Source organism: Cyanistes caeruleus, chromosome 4, assembly GCF_971803275.1.
Source record: "Cyanistes caeruleus chromosome 4, bCyaCae1.hap1.1, whole genome shotgun sequence".
Classification (NCBI taxonomy): Eukaryota; Metazoa; Chordata; class Aves; order Passeriformes; family Paridae; genus Cyanistes; species Cyanistes caeruleus.
The window spans coordinates 52,760,421-52,779,771 of NC_141704.1; the positions used below are offsets into that span (position 1 = coordinate 52,760,421).

The following is a 19,351-nucleotide window of genomic DNA, read 5'->3' on the forward strand; positions in this document are numbered from 1 at the left end:
GGCCGGGCTGTGCCGGGCGGGCGGGGAGGCGGCGGCGGCGGCGCCGGGGCGCGGAGCGACATGTCCCACCAGACCGGCATCCAAGGTACCCGCAGGGCTTCCCCCGCACCTCCGTTCCGCGGTGCCCGCTGCTTCTCGTGACAGCCGGCGCCGTCTCCGCTGTGGCCCGGCCGGGCTGGCGGGAGGCGGGCGGAGCGCCTTTCCCCGCGGGTCGGGGCGAGGCGCGGGGGCAGGCGGCCGCGGCGGGCGCTTAGCGGGCCGTTCTCGGCGGGATTGTCCCACTACCGCGCTCTTTGTTTGCTGCCGGAGGAGCCCGTCCTTTGCGCCGCGGGCTGGCGAGGGGGCGAGCGAGAGGGGGAACTGCTGCTGGTTTCGTCCCCGGCGGCCACGGCTCCTCGGGGTCGAACCCAGAGCTCGGTTCCCAGTCAGGCGAATACTGCGGGGTTTATCGGCCTGGTGAACCGCGCCTGTCCGCCCCGGAGAGGCAGGGAGCCCGCCCGAGGAAAGTGCTGGCTGCAGAGCCCCATGAATGGCGGGCAGGGCCCGCCTGGGCTCAGGTAACTCCTCCAGGGCAGGTTTTCCTGCGGTGGCGGGGTGAGTGCCGAGCCGGGGGCTGTCGCCTGCTCGGGGTCGCCGTAGCGAGTTTGGGATGGCTTGGGCAGCACGGGAAATGCCGAGGGTCGCTGCCGGGTCCCTTGGAGCGAGAGCCCGGGGTAGAAGCAGGAGCCCTGGCTTAGGAGAGTTCACTATAAAGCCCATCGCTGGAGGCCACAAAAGGGAAAAGTATGTGGGAGCCTTTTTTTCCCCGTGTTTCCTTGGAGGGCGCGAGGAGCAGTTAGAAGGAGACAGCGTATTGTTTCGCAGTATTAGCGACTTCCCCTGAATCACAGAATTGCTAAACAGGGATTATATAGCAGGATTAAGGAGGGGTCAGGTTTTACCGTCTGCATTTCTGCAATCTGCGTGTTCGGTGACTACTACCATGTACTTTGCCTGCACTCCGATATTTATTGTTGAAGGTGACTTTTGTCCCAGCCACGGCAGCCCTTAGCTGCTCTTCTATGTCCATTTTTGTCCATTGGCTGCGTGTGGTTTGCACCCTTTCCCCTCTCTTCTTTTTCTTCCTTTGCATGCCAGTCTTTGGTCTTTTTTGCAGCTTCTTGTTTTAAGTTCTTCAACCTTTCTCAGGCTAGAGGTGCACCTGGAATAGCTTTTTTTTTCTCTCAGTCTGGGGAAACCTGTTAGTTAGTAACTCATAATCCCTTGTTCTCCCGGCGATGCTGGCAGGGGAGGAGCAGAAGAATACTCTTGCTTATTGTAAGCAAAAGCGTGGCTAAGCCTCTTCTGCAGCTCTGCTTCGTGTCTGAGAATCATTTGTCCTCTGAGGAGAGCTGTAGAGAACTCGGCAGCTTTCCTGCAGGAACCTGCCTCAGCAGGCACTAATCAGGAGTCCTGTTTGCAGCAAAGCATCAGCCTCTGCAATTTGGAAGAGGAACAGCTCTACTTGTGCCATTGCTGGCACTAGCTACAAACAGGCTACTGTCACTCATAAACAATTACAAGATTTGGCAGCATGGGCTGCTTTTTTCTGGAAATAGAAATGAAGTCATGGGCACAGTGATACGTACCAGGCAGTTGCTAAAAGGACTGGACTTTTTAAACAGGCCAGTGCAGAAAAATACTATAGGAACTCACAGAATACACTGACTGGGGGGAAATACAATTGAATGGGTCTGCAGTCCTACAAATACTTTTAAAATAATATTCCCTGCAAAATATGTGTGAAATAAGCCCAGATTTTGATTCTGTGACCCTCTGCTATGCAGGAAGTTTAAATAGAAAATAATATCACTGTTGTGAATTTAAAAACCTTCATAATGAAAAAAGCCTCATAGATCACTTGATAGTGAGCTGCTTTCACAAGTGCCTCAAGATATTTTTTCAAGAAACTGTCACAGTTCTTGAATTGGTGTTGAGATTGCTGCATTCTGGTCTTGTTTGTAGTGTTGAAATGAGAGAATAAGGAACAAAAGGATAATAGACAAGAGGAGGACAAAGAATGTTCTGGGGGAAGAAAAAGTCTAGAAAATGGTGCAATGTTTGGTTGCTCAATGGAATGGTGAAGACCAGCAGAGATGATTAGAAAAGCTGGCAGCAAATTACTGTGAGGGTCTGCACTGATTATTGGGAAGATGACAGCTGGAATGAAACTGGGATTGAACTGGTAACCACTGCAGTCCAGTTTGTTTTACATGTTCTTTTAACATGCCATTCTGGACTCTCAGGATGGCCCTGGCACCACTTGGACAAACATAAATGTAAAATGTTTTGAGTATGGGCAGTAGTGTTGCTGGATACCATCTGTTCACTTGGCCTCAACCTGACTATAAATAATCCATTTTATTTGTTTCCTGGTATGATATTTGTTTTGCTGGTACTATGCTCTATCCTATGGGATTACTTAAAGGACTGTCTTGTGATAAATGTTTTTCAGTAACTCCTTACAACCCTCTCTCTCTGGTATAATGCACTGATCTGCACTGAGATTATTTAGCAGAGAAGTTGAGATAAGAATGGTCTACATGCAAGTCAAGAACAGCTCTTCAGTGTGCTTAGGGAAGCAAGTCTGTCCTGTTGGTTGTGTGGTGTCAGTATGATTTACAAATATGTAACAATATTTTAGTTACTTTGTAAATTCACTATAAAGTGATCCTGTTACAATAGGTTGGGGCTTGAACAGTGTCGTCGACCATAGAAGGAGATAAGGTGGTGTGAAAGACGAGCGATGAGTGGCAGCTTTCACTGGTACTCTGCAGAGAGGTGATCTCAGGAAAGACCATCGCTTTTGCCAGACAAGCTCTAACATTTTCCTGGCAAGCGTAAAGTTTCTGTCTGAAAGTTTGTACTAAGCCTGCAGACTTTGTGATGCTGCTGTAATTTGAGATGCGTCATATTTTTATTGTGTTGCTGTGTTAACTCTGAAAAATGAGATTGATGATATGATGTCACCTTTAATTTTTGTAATATTGAAAATAATTTGGTATGCTGGAAAACAGGGCTGTTTCGTAATGTTGCCTTTCATCTTTGTGTGGCATGCTGATGGTTGGAACAGTAGGCAGCAGAGCAGCAGCATCACTCCTGGGTTCATCTTTCTGTCCAACTTTGTAGCAAAGGGCCAGTTGTACGTTTTTCCAGTGTTGTTCTTACCCTCATGAATATTCTTTGTCCTAGGGAAGTGAAATGCGTTAATTTGATTACTTTTGTTTTCTCTTTTTCAGCTAGTGGAAGTGTTAAAGACATCTTTGTTGGAGCCAGAAATGGACAATACAGGCTTTTAAAAATAGTCATTGACAATGGTTAGTCAAATTTTATTCTTTTTTTTTTGGTTCTTTTACTAGTTGTTTTATATAGTTGTTAAAACAACTATTTTCCTATTTTTTTTTTAATGACTTACATGTACTATTGTTTAAAAAAAAGAACTCTGCCAAACTTAATGTTGCTAAGGTTTTTAATATACAGAAAGTAAAATTTTAATTTTAGTGGTCTTATGCCTTTTTATTACAATACTCCTGTATTTTTGCTTTTGAGTTTTCCTCCCAAATGTAATTTCATGTTTTACCAAGAACTGCTGTGTATTTCATATGGATAGTATAAATAAACTTATTCTTATCTCTGACTAAAGAAAGAGTAGAGGAAATGAAAATTTCCACACCTATGTAGCACTTGGACACTTACACAACAACCAGTCAGCTTAGATGCAACTAAGATGGAACTGTAAATTTTATCTGCTTTTTTAATCAGGGTATATCAGCATAAAAGTGCTACATGTAGAAAGTCCTGCTAAAGCAGATGTTTAAATAATAATCTGGCTACATAGAAAATATCTTTATAAGTCTGTAACTAGATTTAAATTTTCAAAGTTAAAACTGTTTTTTAAATCTCAACATATGTGTATAAAGAGAAAATTACATAATTTCAATCAGATCTGGAGTTTGATTTTTGAACTTCTTGGCAAGGGATATAGGCTGCAAACATTGAAAGACAGAATATATAATTGTTATTTTCTTTAATAGCAGTGTTGGTTGGTTGTATAAGAGATTTCCTGGTATAGTCCATCTTTTCAAGTATGTCAGTTGTCCACTTTGAAATAGTTTGTTCTAGACTTCATTCATTTACAGCACACTGAAAATCTGTTAGCTGGAAAAAGTTACATGTACATACATACACAGACACACTTCTATTGTTAGGTAAATAACCTACTGTTACCTTCTTTGTGTTTGCTTTACTTAGGAAGTCTTCTGATATTTTAATATAGCTTTCTTTAAGGGAATACTAAGATTACAGGCAGGACTTTGTGATAGTCTCCGTAGCACAAGGTAAATGCTGACAAACCATTGCTTTGGGGATTTTTTTCCCATTAAGCAAGGCAAAACAATATGCTTTTGTGTATATGCTACTTTGTAATATGAAGTGAAGCCTAGATAAGAGATACAAATTGAATACTTTCCCTATTTTTCATTTCCTATTTTTTCATTTTTGTGTGTATGTATACATGTGTATACACATATATATAAACATATATATATAGGTATATGCATTTCATCTCTGTAAGAAGCAGAATCCAGTCTTTGATAGTATTTTCTGTGGTTCAAAAAGAAACCTGTGAGACTCCCAGGACACTGGAAGAAGAGCAGTTACCTCATCTGTCTTTAGAAGCCTTACACAACAGATAACAGCCAACAGATAATATTCAAATTTGGTTTTGCTAATCTGACTTAATAAGAGAAGAGATTTGCTGCTGGGCATGAAGTTCCTCTGGCTGAATCTTAAATCCAAGTGGGTACAAACCCACAGAGTTCACAAATGGCAAGTACATTCAGAATGCTCTTGGTTTAGCATACAATTTCAGGTACTTAGCATCTAATTCAGAGAAGGGCCAAACATCCTTGTCCTGAGCTGTTTGTGGTCTGTGAGTTACTGTGGTGAATGCTTTGCTTGAAGTTTGCTGTAGAGGCATTTGTGTGCTGTTTTACTTTTGTCTGAAGTTTTATAAGTTAAGCCCTAGACTCTCAAAAGGTGATTTGTGTACTAGCTGCTATGATGGTCTTCAAACTGTTGCAGGACCTCTCTTCCACTTGTGCGGGCTAGTATTTCTTGGGAAGCTGATAAATGTTTTGTAAGACAGTATACTAACACTTTCCTTTGGAAACTGAGATGTGATGTATAAATAAGAGAAAAATCTTGTTGGTACAGCTGTTCACATAATTAAGTACTATTGAAGTATTCTATACAGATTTAAGCCAATTATACATAATAAACAACTTCAGTCATTTAAAGGGACCACAGCTATGAAGTTATATTAGAAAGAGGTTTATCTACTTAGATAGTCAAGTTAGTGATTAGTGCAAGCATATTCATTCCAAACCCTTTTCACTGTATAACTGGGTTATTGTCCCCTTACAATAAATACAAACACTAATATGTTATACCAAGAGCATCAGTAATTATAATTCTAAAATTTGAAAGTTTACTCTTAAAGGATTCCATATTAAAAAATAAACTAACTATTAGAAGACAGTTCTTATTTCTCTTCCATGTATGCTATGCTAAAAAAAACTAATACATAGAAGCATGTGACTTCCCAACTCAGTATTTTCTCAATCAGTATTTTGGTTAAAGTAAGTTAGGGTTTGAACATACACAGCTTTTGTAGGAATTAACCCACTTTTACTCTTACTCCTCTTGTCTTCCATTCTTCTGGGCATAATTATGAACAACTATGTGTCCAGTTAACTTCTTGTGGTAATTATTAATTCTGACAGATGGTATTAACTACATTGTTGCTAACCTCTAGCTGTGGTTATTGATTTTAGAGCAGCTTGTTGTGGGATCCTCTAGACGGCCAGCTGGATCATGGGAAAAGGATTATGATTCCTTTGTCCTTCCCCTTCTTGAAGACAAGCAACCATGTTATATATTATACAGATTAGATTCTCAGAATGCTCAAGGATATGAATGGATCTTCATTGCATGGTCACCTGATCACTCTCCTGTAAGTAGCAGTCATCAGAGGATTTGTGTTAATGAATTTTCAACTGTACCATTTGATCTGAATCCAAGTTATGAAGGAAAAGGATTTGAAGAATGAAGCATTCCCCAACCTCCCCCTACATTACCAGAAGAAAACTAGGAAAATGTTTCTTTAAGATGATTAAAGAGCCAATCAGTAGGTCTAGATGGATTACAGCTGATCCTGACTGGTGGACACAATACAGTTTTTTTTTGCCCTGTTTGTCTGTCCTACTGTCAGTACTTGAGAAAAAAATATGGAAGGATATAGGACAGAAATCTTAATGGGTGCTCGTATAGAGAAGGATTATAGTATGAGCTCAAGTTGTTTGTTCTGTTTGGCTTGCTGTCTGTCCAGCTGGCACTTGTGGATATGTTGTGTGCCCCAGAGTACACTCCTTCTTAGTGGTTTGCAAGCATGGGACAGGACTGAGGTTAGAATTACGGATTTCTAGGAGAAACTAAGATACAGGTTCTAGGAATGTGAGATAAGGCAAGGCAGAAAGCAAAGCTGTTCCAATATTCCTACTGCCTTCACTAGCAGTTAGGAAATAATAAGACACCGAAAGTTGATGTGCACAGAGACAATTATGTGGAAAAGGTGAGACATTGTGGAGAGGATAACATGGTGGTGAAATGAAGTGGGAAGGTGGGACTGCTGGGAGAGGAGTAAGTGACTATGTTAATTCAAGTTAATAGGGAGCAAACATAATTTTTCCACTCCGTAGTTGAACCATAACTATCTGGAGTCACTATCAAATCAAAAATAATAATGAATTATTTCTAGTCTGCCGTTTGCTGTCTGTTGTATCCATTAGTACACAGACCAGATGACAAAAGATTCTAACAATTGTGGTTTTTTCCCATTTAAAATTAGTAAAGATTGATTGATTGATTTTTTCCATTTAAAAAAATGCTCATACTCCAACTAAGGCTGCAATTCAGTTTTGAAGTTACTTTGATAATAATACATAGTATTATGACCTTGTGAGTTTAATAGTATGAGTAAGTATCAAGTTTATAGTGCTGTTTCAACATTTAAAAATATTAAATATTAAAAATTAAAACCCTAAAAGCTACTGTTTTATTATATTCCAGGTTCGTCAAAAAATGTTGTATGCAGCAACCCGAGCAACGCTTAAGAAAGAATTTGGAGGTGGCCATATTAAGGATGAAGTATTTGGAACTGTACAGGTATGTTTTTCTTTCCAAAGTCAGGACACTGACTTTAAATACTGAATATAGTGGCTGATGTTATTGGTATGAATGTGGGTTGTTTATGGTCTTTTTGGATTAAGGAGAAAAGAGTTAAAAGCTATGTGTATTATTCCAGTGCTAAAGTATATTTAAGCTCATTTGAACAAGTTAATATGTAACATCAGCAGGCTTAGAAGTCCTTGCTTCAAATGTTTATGAAAACTAAATGACTTAAGAGTAATAGGCATATCTCTTAATCTCACTGCATGAATCCTCTAATAGAATGGAAGGAGTTGAAGGTTTGATGAAGAATAGAGGTTATTGTAGTGGGGAAAAAAGCTGTGAAAGATAAATGGGCCATTGTGGTAGATATGAGACTAATAATTCTATTGCTCACTGAATAAATAATTTGTTATATTTATCATTAACCTGTCACGGAGGCTTCATTATCCTAAGAAATATGTTAATAAAATTCTCTGGAGAGGCTGTATTATATATATATATATATATAGGTGTATATATATATATATATATATATATATATATATGTATTCCCTCTATATATAGAGGGAAGTAGATAACTGACTTGCTAAGAGGGTTTACTGGTAGAGGTCCTGTTATATTTTCTTGTTTGTTCAATCAACCAGTCTCCAACCACCACTTGCACCAAACCATTAGCAGCCTATGTAATATATGGAATTTGTGTCTAGCCCTACAAGTCTGAACTTCTGTCTCAGTTTTGAGAAAGGAGCATTACGTCTGTCTTACTGTTATTTCAGAATAGGCCTGGTACACATGGAAGATGAAATTGATGTAACTCACTTTTTCCAGGCTCATTATGTTACACTTACATATCTATAAATCATTGGTTTCGGTGTCTTTATAAACTTCTTAATTGTTGCTGGCCTTAAATGTTCCTCTGTGTGAAAATAACAGCTTCTTCAAGGTGTTCAAGTTACTGATCCCACTCAGGATCTTGATCATCAGCATCCAGTGGACTAATTTGTCTTTATTTTGTTAAACTTAAGGATGCTTTGGTTGCAACCAGCTCTGTTATTCTGCTGGAACCCTATTACAATCCCACCTGCTAATTCCTTGGATACCTCTGGGCTTCAGAAACAAGACATAATGGAATATTGGAATATTAAAATAAAATAACCATAACTGTACAGAAGGCAACTACTTTCTGCAATGCTCCATAGAAAGTCTTTGAAGAAAAGTTCTGTTCTAAAAAAAAACCTGATAAATATTGATATTGTGCTTTCAGGATGATGTTTCACTGAATGGATATAAAAAATATTTGATATCACAATCCTCCCCTGCACCTTTGACTGCAGCAGAAGAGGAACTTCGACAAATTAAGATTAATGAGGTACCTAAAATGTCTTCAAGCATGTTTGGGAAGTAGTGCAGAGTTCCAAATGTATTGTAGGGAAATGTAGGGTAAAAAAAGGCAGAACAGAAAATGGAAAGTTTCAGGAAGTGTGAGTGGATGAGCACATAAACATACTTCTCAGTGGGTTGAAACTGCAGGATGATGATGGCTGGAGTTGAAGTGGCTTGAGTGATCTCACTGAGTTTGAAAGGCCTAGTTTCCAAATCAGAGGCCTGGCAACTGCAGATTGTTGCAACTGCTTAATTGTTGCAACTTCAGCTTTTTCTATCACTGGATGTGCTCCTTAGTGAAGGGTGACCAGGCACTGGCACTGGCTGCCCAGGGAGGTTACAGAGTCTCCATCCTGTAGATATTCAAAAGATGTTAGGACAGAGGCCTGGGCAGCTGGCTCTAGGTGGCCCTGACTGAACAGTATCATTGGACAAGGTGCCCTACGGAGGTGTCTTCCACCCTCAGTCACTGTCCACATGTGATTGCCCCCATGCATTTCCCATGGTGGCAGGAATTGAAGAAAAAACACAGAATAGCAATTATTGCAGTGAGTGATTGCCAGGAGTATTTCAGCAGCCTTATTCTTAGATGAAAGCTACATAGTTTGTGGTACCAGTGCACTTGACTTTAAGACTGAGAAGAAGGGAAGAGAATTCCAATAAAAATAAAACAGAAATCCAAACCAAATAGCTGATCACTTTAAGAGACTGATTTACTTATGCTACAAACACTTCTTAGAAAAATCTCTATCAAAGGCCTTTAACCAAAAAAATTGTTGATTGCCATCTAGCTAATGACTGAAAAGTTTCAGAGGATTCTTTTTCTCACATTTTCCCTTCATTTGAACACTGTTTATGTCAGATGTATATTAAAATAGGCCATGTGCTGAACTTATTTTTTCTTTAGACTGTATGTTAGAGCTATGGTACATGTATTTGAAGTATGATTTATTTCTGCAGCTGGATACCAGGCAGCCATTGTGTTAAATACAGCTGTGTATCTTCTATGTTTTCACTCTACTGTCCTTTTGCTGCAAATTTGTTGTTTATTGACTTTTTTCCCCCAGTGGTGTCTTTTGTTAGTGTTCATGCCTGATTTTAACAATTCCATGCAGAAATACATTCACCATCATTAAATATTGCATTTTACTGCATCAGCTTTTGAAATAAAACAATAATGAAGTAAAATTTCTGTGGGATTGGTGATCACTTCTGGTATTTAGTGTATGTACTACACAAAATGTGTTTAGAAGCTGATTCACGCAGACTGTCTTTATGTGTTCTGAAATTTCAGCAGCACTACCTTTGCTTTTCAGGGACACATGAATTGTATATTGCTGCCATTTTGGCTTTGTTTGAAACATCTCACAATACATTAACTTACATCATTTTTCTCTTCATTGTTTCCACCATTACAAAACCTGTAATTAGATGTAGAAAACTAAAAGCTTTGCTTTTAAAAAGTTTTCCATATATACTCTTTCATAATTACCCTGAGAAATATTTTACTGGGCCAGATCAAAAGATCACCTAGTCTGTTGTCAAGTCCTTGAGAGAACAGCAGAAATCTAGGAAGAATGTAGGAGCAGGGCAAGAAGTCCATAATTATGTAAAATGCTCTATTGTTGCTTCAGCATTTGCAGGTAGGGAACTTCCTGTAAAGAAGATGATATCTTACTATACAATTCTTCTTAATGGATTTTTCATCCATCATCGAGTCTTGTCATTTTTATAAATCCACATAACAGGTTTTGTTGGTCACAGGTCCTATGGCAGCATATTCCACAGCCTGACAAAATGCTATGTAAAAAACCACTTACTGTTCTTTAGAATCTCTAGTTTATTCTGATACCCTACAGATAGTGTGGCAAAGGCAGACTTTCAGTCAATCCTCAGTTTCCTCCTCCCCTTAGATAAAGCCCTCTGTATCCCAGAATGCCAGCCATATCCTGGGTAGCATCAAAAGCAGTGTGGCCAGCAGGTTAAGAGAGGTGATCCTCTCCCTCTGCTCTACTCTGGTAAGATCCCACCTGGAACACTGCATCCAGCTCTGGGGTAGTCAGCACAGGAAGGACATGGACCTGTTAGAGTGGGTTCAGAAAGGGACAAAAAATGATCATAGGGCTGGAACAAATTCCTTGTGAGAAAAGGCTGAGAGAGTTGGGGTTGTTCAGCCTGGAGCAGAGAAGGCTTCTAAGGGAAATCTTAGTGGCCTTTCAGTACTTAAAGGGAACTTACAAAAAATAAAGGGTCAGATTTTTTAGCAGGAGCCTGTTGCAATAGAAAAAGGGGAAATGGTTTTAAACTAAAACAGGGTAGGTTCAGATTAGATATGGGCAAGAATTTGTTTTATGATGAGTGTGATGAGGTACTGGAAGAGGTTGCTGAGAGAGGTGGTAGATGCCCCATCCCTAGAAACATTTAAGGTCAGATTGGATGGGGCTCTGAGCTACCTGACCTGTTTGAAGATGTTGCTGCTTACTGCAGGGGGATTGGACTAGATCACCTTTAGAGGACCCTTCCAACCCCAACTGTCCCATGATTCTCTATCCATGGACCTCTGTTGTATTCCTTATCAGTTATCTCTTCCAGGCTGATGAGTCCTAATCTGGGTAGTTCTTCCTCCTAAACAAGGCACTCCATACCTCTGATCCTTTTGCTTTTCTCTGCAGTTTTTCCAGTTCTGCTATATAATTTATGAGATGGAGGGATGGGGAAGCCAGATCTGCATGTGGTATTCAAGATGCAGGCATGTTACTGATACCTACAGTGCGTAATAATGTGTTCTGTTCTCTACTCTTTTTTCTAACAGTTTATAACCTTTCATTTGTGGGTGGGGAGTGTTTGGGGTTTTTTGTTTTGCTGGGGTTATTTTCAGATTTAGACAGAGTGGCATGCAATTTCTTGCTCCTGAGTGGTAGTAGCCAGCTCAACCCCATCACCATACAAGTAAAAAAGAGGGTTTTTTTCCCCCTGTGTAGATTTGCATTTATTCACAGGAAACTTCATCTGCCATTTTATCCAGTGCTCAGCAGCCATTACTACCTAAATCTTAGTGGTGTGAATTTAAATATTCTTAAGTGACTTAGGTGGTTCTGTTCATTTTCTTGTATCTGGAGTTACACTGGGTTACTCTCTTCCCTTGTCTATCTCCACACTTCACGGCTTGTTCTTAAGTTTGGAGTATTTATTTTCTACCGTTATTTTAATATGGTTTCTAGAGTATGGTATTTTATTATGGTTTATTACTTTTGTGATGCCTCTTTTATATTTGTCAGTCAGGCTTTTGTGCACATATATATTTTGCAAAATATTTTTTCTATAACCTTGTTAATAAATTTATCAATCTTTGTGCAAAGTAAGCTCTCCACCTGCTTTCTTTTCCTCTTTCCTTGTTGCTGACAAGCTGTTCTTTAAATTGTGAAGTATAAGTGTTGCCACAAGTGTTTGTTTTTAACTTTTTTATCAGTTTGTTTCATATTTTATTAGCACTTTTTTTTAAATAAAGCTGCACATCTTCTAATTGATAGATCTAAGGCCCACGCTTTCCATTTGGTACACTTTTTTGACTTCTGCAGCTTCATAAGCAATGTTAAATGTAATTGTGAAACTTTAAAAGGAAGTGAATATATTCAAAAACTAATACTTAGACAATAAATTAAGACAGAAGAAGACTGTAAGCCAGAGCTCATTTTAAGAGAAACTGAATGAATATTAAGATAAACATTCTTGAACATCAGCTTTTAAATAACTGTTCTCTCAAATAATTTGACACTAATATAACTGGATTATGAACAATTGTCTAGCTTGTCCTGGATTCTTTTTTTTTTTTTTGCTTTTTGCTAGACCTTCTAGAAGTAAGAAATTAGGATTTTGTTTGTTTGTTTGTTTGTTTTGGTATAGGCTTTTTGGGGGAGTATGTTAAAAAGGAGGGAGAGTAGTAGCTTTACTTTTCATTTGAGAAGATCATTTGATTTGTCTCATCATTTCTCTCTTCCTTCAAAAATTTTGATTACTTAAAAATCATATCTTTGTTTTGATATAAAATTTTTCAAGCTATAACAAAGTTTATAAAGAGTGTTTTCAGTTCATAAGTATAATACAGCATGTGAAAATAAAGATTTTTTTTTTCCTGGATTATTGTGTCTCTGTACTAGATTTTAACTTGGAACTTCTTCATTGACACTTGAACCAGTTCTCCCTCTGATGATTTTGTTGCTCTGCTAAGCAGAGCTGTTTCAGAGATAAGAAATTTTGCAGGCTAGAAAACAAACATGACCTGTAAATTAAAGAATGCAAATCTTTTGAATGTGGGGATGATTTCTTGGGGTAGTTTATTCTTGGAATAGCTACTGCTAACTCTGTGTAACCATATGGAATTCCCTGTCAGTCATTGTATGAAACCAAATGAATGCCTGCAGAGGTTTCTTTTAACATCTTGGCTGACCTGTGTTCCAGGTACAGGCGGATGTTGGTGTAGATACCAAGCATCAAACACTGCAAGGAGTAGCATTCCCCATTGCTAAAGAAGCTATTCAGGCTCTGGAGAAACTGAAAAATAAGAAACTCAATTATGTACAACTGGCAAGTATAAAATATTTTAATTATTTTTAATAATGAGTGTAAAATATATTACCCACATATTAAACAATGTGTGTTGATATAGTATGCTGATAAATTACCATTTTGAATTAGATTAATTCAAACTTTTTTCCATCCTGTCATGTTCTCTGGTTTGTTTTTTTGCATTAACTATATCCATGTTTTCTTTGTTTACAGCAAATTGATATGAAAAATGAAACTATAATTTTGGCCAACACTCTTGATACTGAACTTAAGGACTTGCCAAGAAGAGTTCCAAAGGATGCTGCGCGTTACCACTTTTTCCTGTATAAGCACACACACGAAGGAGACTATTTGGAATCCATAAGTATGAGAAAATTTCTCAGTATGAAATTTTACAACAAATTTGTTTCAAATTCTTTGGGAGTTTTGAGACAGAAAGATGTGTCAGCGTGATCATAAATTTCATATTCATTTGGTTGTGAAACGGTGAACTTGTGAAGGAGAATTCTTGTGTTTGTAAAGTAGTGAGCTATCCCTTTTGATTATGAACACCCATGAATGTGAAATCATACAGATACCAGCCATTCTCTTATCCCCTGTTTGAAATTAAACATTTGCTGAAGCGAAAAAGATCCAGAATGGCACTACATACTTTGCTTTCAGATTGCATAGCTGATTTCCATCACCTCTCTGCTGTAAATGGTTTTATGAAACAACTTTTGATAGAGTGCATTTATAGTCTGATTTGTGTTGTTTTCTTTTCCTGCAGTTTTCATCTACTCTATGCCAGGTTATACCTGTAGTATACGAGAACGAATGCTCTACTCTAGTTGCAAAAGTCCATTGTTAGAAATTGTAGAAACACAGTTGTGGATGCAGATAGTCAGAAAGGTAAGTGCAGTGGGTGTATGGGTATTTCCCCCATTCCTGTCTTCCCTTCTTAATGGAAAACTATTAACTGTCTCTGTCACCACCTTGTCTAAACAATGACAAGTGTTGTGTAACTTTGTTTGTCCTGAACAGGAAATAATTGTTGATGGAGCTAGAGATACAAAGTTAAATCATGGAAATATTACTCTTTTTCATAATTTCTACACTTTTATCTTTAACAAATATGTCCTTGTGCATCAAGGAAGCATTTGAGAGTATTTGAAGGACTTTATAGAATGAAGATGATTTCTCATTCAAAGTTGTGTCATATTTTGGACCACAACACATTTCTGTTGTCAAACACTAAATTCCTTTAAAGCCAAAGTTAGGTAGGGATTTTCAACATAATTTCAAGCTGCAGTTCTGAAAATTAGAACTGTTATCTCAGGAGTCCTTGATTGGACAAACAAGCATTTGCGAGTAAGCTGATCTTTTCATGCTGTATAAATTTTACTGCAATGCAAAAATTTGCTTCTCACCTCCTGAGCAGAGACCACAGAAATGAGGTCCACTTGAGACCTACATTACTTTTTTAACACTTTTGTGGAAACTTAGTTTCTGTGGAGATTATGTTTACCTTAAAAATAGCAGAGTTAATACTAATCCTTTTTACTGAGATGACATGAATTATCTAGATTTTTGCTATGTCTATTTGTACATATTTTTTTTTCTGAAACTGCCTTCCTACAACAAAATTAAAGCACACGTGACTCCTGAAAATTCCTGCAGACAGAAATTTCTGAAGCATGTACTTGGAACAGCAAAACTGGGGCTGGCAAGTCTGTCAAGTGTTACAGTGGGCAGGGCATCAAGTGCTGAATGCTCAGCAGAGCAAGGCCATTTCTAAATTCTAAATTCCTGCAATTTAAAACAGTGGAGTTTGGCTTGAGAGTACTATTTTCTTTCTATTTGATTTTAAAATCTCTAGATTTTGAAAACTAAACCAGTCCCCTCCAGTTTGTTAATTATTTTAGCTTTTCCTTGCTAAAAACCTGAATACTTGTTGAGTGGCAGTAGCCAGCTAATAATACAGACTTCTTTATAGACTTGCCCCTCTTTCTCAAGAGATAACAATATTGTATGCATGCTGCTTATACAGTTAGTGTTTAAAGCATGTTATAGTGAACAATTTTGATTCTTATAATGTGTAGATACTTAAAATTAATAAATGAGCACTAGTTTCACATGGAATGTGTTCTCCTAGTTAGTGTTAACAGGTACACTGCCAAAGCTTGGGACAAAAAAAATTCCTTGGCACATGTACTGTTTAGTTGTGCTTACATTTCAGGAAAATAATTAAGTCATACTTAATACTGGTAAGAGTATAGGGGAGTCTCAGAAAAACGATCCAAGATTTCTCAGGTCATTAAGCACAAGTTTTCATGCTTGGCTTTAAACATTATTGCACATTTGGCTTTAATATAGTATTGAGTTTCACCAAAGTATCTGAATGTTTTTGACTTTGAGTATGATGTTTTTTTCTTACAGATTGAAATAGATAATGGTGATGAGTTAACTGCTGACTTTCTTTATGAAGAAGTACATCCAAAACAACATGCTTACAAACAGAGTTTTGCTAAACCAAAAGGTCCTGCAGGGAAGAGAGGAATACGAAGACTGATTAGAGGTCCAGCAGAGACTGAAACACCTAGTGATTAGAAATTGTGTTTGTATTTGTTAAAGTATTAGAGTAAGAAATGGAATTCTAGCTTTTGGTAATGAACTGAAATCATTCCATTCGTAGATGCTAGGGATATAAAAAAAGCTCTTTTTACTCTTCTCTTTTCTGACCTCAACACTTTTTATATTGTTACATGATTATATTTGTTGACCATGTTTTATGACATATAGAAGAGATAATTATTTTAAAGCTAGAAAAGAAAATCTAAGCTAGTGCTCCTTTATTTTGAATTTGACTCATTATTTAATAGCCGTACATGTGATCATAAACTTTGCATAAGACTATGAAGCCCATGTATTCTGTGGGTAAGTCACAGCTGTATTCTTATGCATAGCCTATTAAACCTGTAAGACTTTCCATGTGAGAAGAGATGAAGGACTACATAACATTGTCCCAGATAAAACTTTGTATTTCCTTGTAGCACTTATTATGGACAATAGTAAAATAGAAGGTTGTCTTTGGATTTTGACAGGATGCCTTGCTGGATTTTGTTGTTGTTTTGGGGTTTCTTTTTCTTGTAATGGAAAAGATAAACTAGAATTAGTTACTGTTCAATTAATATAAGCATTCAGGAATAGGAGGACATTTTCCTAGGCAAAAACTTGGTCATCTCAAATTTAACTAATTTCATGAATTATCTTTTAAAGAAATCTGACATAAAACACCATAGCTTTTTCAGACTTCTCTATCACTTCTGTTACATATTAGGTACTGAATGACCAAGTATAAGGTGATTAAAAGTCCATGAGTTAGGTTATTATTAGATTATTAATCAATAGATTATGGATCTGCTTTCAGAGCAATATGCCTGAAGAATCTAGTAAGTAACTAATTATTGATGCACTTAGATCTAAAAATGTGTAAGTCCAGTAAAAATTGAAGTAGCCTTGCTTCATAACAGTGAGTTATGCTTAAGGTCCTACTGTGTTTGCAGTATCAACTGTAATGTCTGCTTTCAAGATATTCTGAAAACTACTTTTCCTAAATATTTGAACTTCAATAGTAACTTACATCTGTAATTTAAATCCAACTAGGTCTTGAATAACTGCTGGCAGCAAGCCCCTAGTTAGGATTTTGTGGTTTTTTCCCTCTCTTCTTCCCTTCTTCAAAATATCAAAATCAGCCAGAATAATCAAGTCTAAATTTGATTGAACTGTAAGTAATGTGTTTAACAGGAAGAGGAAAAGTAGATTATTTCAGTAAGTGCATTAAGGGAGAATTAGATGTGGAACTCAAGTATTGGATCATCTTAAATATTTAACTGTGTGATGAAGCAAATACTCATGAATAGGTTATATTCCCAGTGAGGACTTGCATTTTAGTGTCTTGTATGTGACCTTTGTGGTTTTTGAGTTTTGTTGGTTTTGGATTTTTTTTAAATCTACATGGGAGTTGCCAGCTTGGTTCATTGGATATTATTGTAGCTGCTGGATATAGTCATTATAGAGCTGAATTGTGTGTTTACCTGGTGGAAGATGGACTTTAACCTAGTTTTGTAGGGAATAATGTTTTGACACTAGTGGTTCCTGATAAAAAATTATTTAATCTATTATTTGGCTATACTAGCTTGCTATTGACATCTGAGATTGCACTATGTAATGTGAAGGTTGCAATATTTGGTTTTACTGTGGTTTTTTTATATGCAGCAGCAATTTTACACTTCAGCATTTTAATTTAATTTTACACACTACATCAGTCCAATTGAATAGCTCTTGATCCTCAGCTAATCTTCTGCTTGCCCTTAGCTCTTGTGTTCTTTTCCTGCTTCTTGCCTTCTCCCTCTAGGGTAAGGAGCTGATCTTCTAAGGGTTTCTTGTGTATTATGTGTCAGGCAAGTGTCATTGTTTTTTAAATATGGTTACTGTGTGTGCAACTCATTGTACACTGTAATTAAATGTATTTTTAGATTAACTCAGAATATTTGCAACACATCTAATTCACTTTGGAGGTTTTGTTTGGGTTTTAAGGAGTGTAGCATTTAAAAATTACTGCTTGATGGTTGTGTGAATCTAGTCCAAGTTGAAGGAAGTTCAGCTTCTTAAGACTAAATGTTTAAAATAATGAACAGCTTGACCTGATAGGGTTGTGTGCATGTTGTGGGGGTTTTGTTGGATGTTTGTTTTGGATTTTTTTTTCCTCTGTTATTTTGGTTGATTTTTGTTGTTTTGTTTTTGTTGGGTTTGTTTTGTTTTTGTAATCCTTCCCTAGGTAGATAAGGATAGAAGATGGAAAACTTAATCTGGAGGATGATGAGAGCTGGTTAAGTGATTATGCAAGAGCATTTATGATGAGCTGCTTTAGAGTTCAGCCCAAACCAGACATTGTAAATTACCTTACGAGTCAGTCATGTCCTGAGCATGTCTCATCCTCACCCTTCCCCAGAAAGAGAATTGTATGAAGCCTTGCACAGCTGGCTGCTTCTCCAGGCCTCTTGTAGCTATTCTCCTAACAGCAATAAGTATCTGTTCTTTTTGTAAGATCTATCATGTTTACATCTACATAGTTGCCTCCACTTCTGTTTATGAATGTTTAGAACCAGTGCAAAATATGGGCATTAATCAAAGTTGCTCCTTTAACTGTCTCTGGTAATTAAATAATTGAAAGTGTCCATTCAAATTGTTGTTGGCCTTCATAAAGTCCAAAAGCAATGCAGCTGCTTGCAGTTAACTCATAAGCTATTAAATAGTTAATTAACAGAACAGGTAATTATTTAATAAATGTTTATGTTGCAAGTTAGGGAATCTTGATCTTTTAAAACACTCCTATCAAAGATTAAACTAATCAAGGTAAAATTTGTCAGATAGACACTGTAAATAAAAAATTTGTTTATCAGTGTGTTTATGTGTTCAATGAAAGCCACCTTCAGATGCTGAAATTAATGAAGTTTACCTTATCTATTTTGTAATTTACTTTATAAATAAAGATTGATGCTTTAGCTTGGTGTTGTCTGAATCAGTCTCTTTGTAATAGGCAGTTTTCATGGGACTAGAAAGTGACTGCAGGGTGTAAGAAGAGAGGTGAGCAGAAACAGAATTCCTGGCTTTTGCTATTAGAGAAAAATCACTATGTTAGGAACAGCTACTTTCCCATTGCTTTATGGGAGCAGCACGGAGGGCTCCATAGCAGGATCCAAGGATCTCTTGAAGTTTTTGTGCTTTCAATAATAAGCCCCTTCAAAAATTTCTTCTATCCTTTTAAAATGCTGAAGTAGTTGACTGGTGATTTAACAGTTCGATCTGCTCTTACTTGCTCAGCATGAGCTACTGTAATGAAACTACTTGTAATGTTGTTCCATTAACACTTTGTCTAAACTGAAAATAATTTGCTTGAAGACCTCCTCTTGCCCTGGAAATTCAAGATGAAAAGAACATTTAATGGCTTGGCTTTTCTCTAAACTGTCCTGCCAACACATCCCCCATGGGGAAATATTTGTGATGCAGCAATTTTATAATTGAAAGAAGAAAATCTGAAGATGTGAACTAGGACTGCAGAGAATAATTTTAATGCCAAATGCTAATTATA

At 37.5% G+C, this 19,351-nt stretch overlaps 2 protein-coding genes across 4 annotated transcripts in view; one reads left to right on the forward strand and one right to left on the reverse strand.

Annotated features, from left to right (window-relative positions):
• On the forward strand, positions 1–18,764 carry TWF1 (twinfilin actin binding protein 1). Of its 2 annotated transcripts, none has more exons than XM_086884661.1 (9): positions 1–85; positions 3,279–3,356; positions 5,874–6,052; positions 7,168–7,263; positions 8,534–8,638; positions 13,111–13,236; positions 13,432–13,582; positions 13,988–14,109; positions 15,637–18,764. In XM_086884661.1, the coding sequence occupies exons 1-9, from the start codon at positions 61–63 to the stop codon at positions 15,805–15,807; spliced, it is 1,053 nt and encodes a 350-aa protein (XP_086740787.1). In that variant the 5' UTR covers positions 1–60; the 3' UTR covers positions 15,808–18,764. The 2 variants fall into 2 exon arrangements, with proteins under 2 accessions (XP_086740787.1, XP_023786737.1); XM_023930969.2 differs by lacking the exon at positions 1–85 and adding an exon at positions 185–557.
• The window catches only part of IRAK4 (interleukin 1 receptor associated kinase 4), a 17,126-nt gene continuing 15,684 nt past the window's right edge, over positions 17,910–19,351 (reverse strand). For both annotated transcript variants that reach the window (XR_015285615.1, XR_015285616.1), the window contains exon 13: positions 17,910–19,174. The gene's annotated coding sequence lies outside the window, so the exon portion shown is untranslated. The remainder of the gene's footprint in view (positions 19,175–19,351) is intronic.

Excerpts from the sequence above, each read along its gene's own strand:
- TWF1 (XM_023930969.2), top strand. The coding sequence starts at position 530 with ATGGCGGGCAGGGCCCGCCTGGGCTCAG. Across the intron at positions 558-3,278 it reads CAGGGCCCGCCTGGGCTCAG|CTAGTGGAAGTGTTAAAGAC; the intron begins GTAACTCCTCCA and ends TCTCTTTTTCAG. Across the intron at positions 6,053-7,167 it reads GGTCACCTGATCACTCTCCT|GTTCGTCAAAAAATGTTGTA; the intron begins GTAAGTAGCAGT and ends ATTATATTCCAG.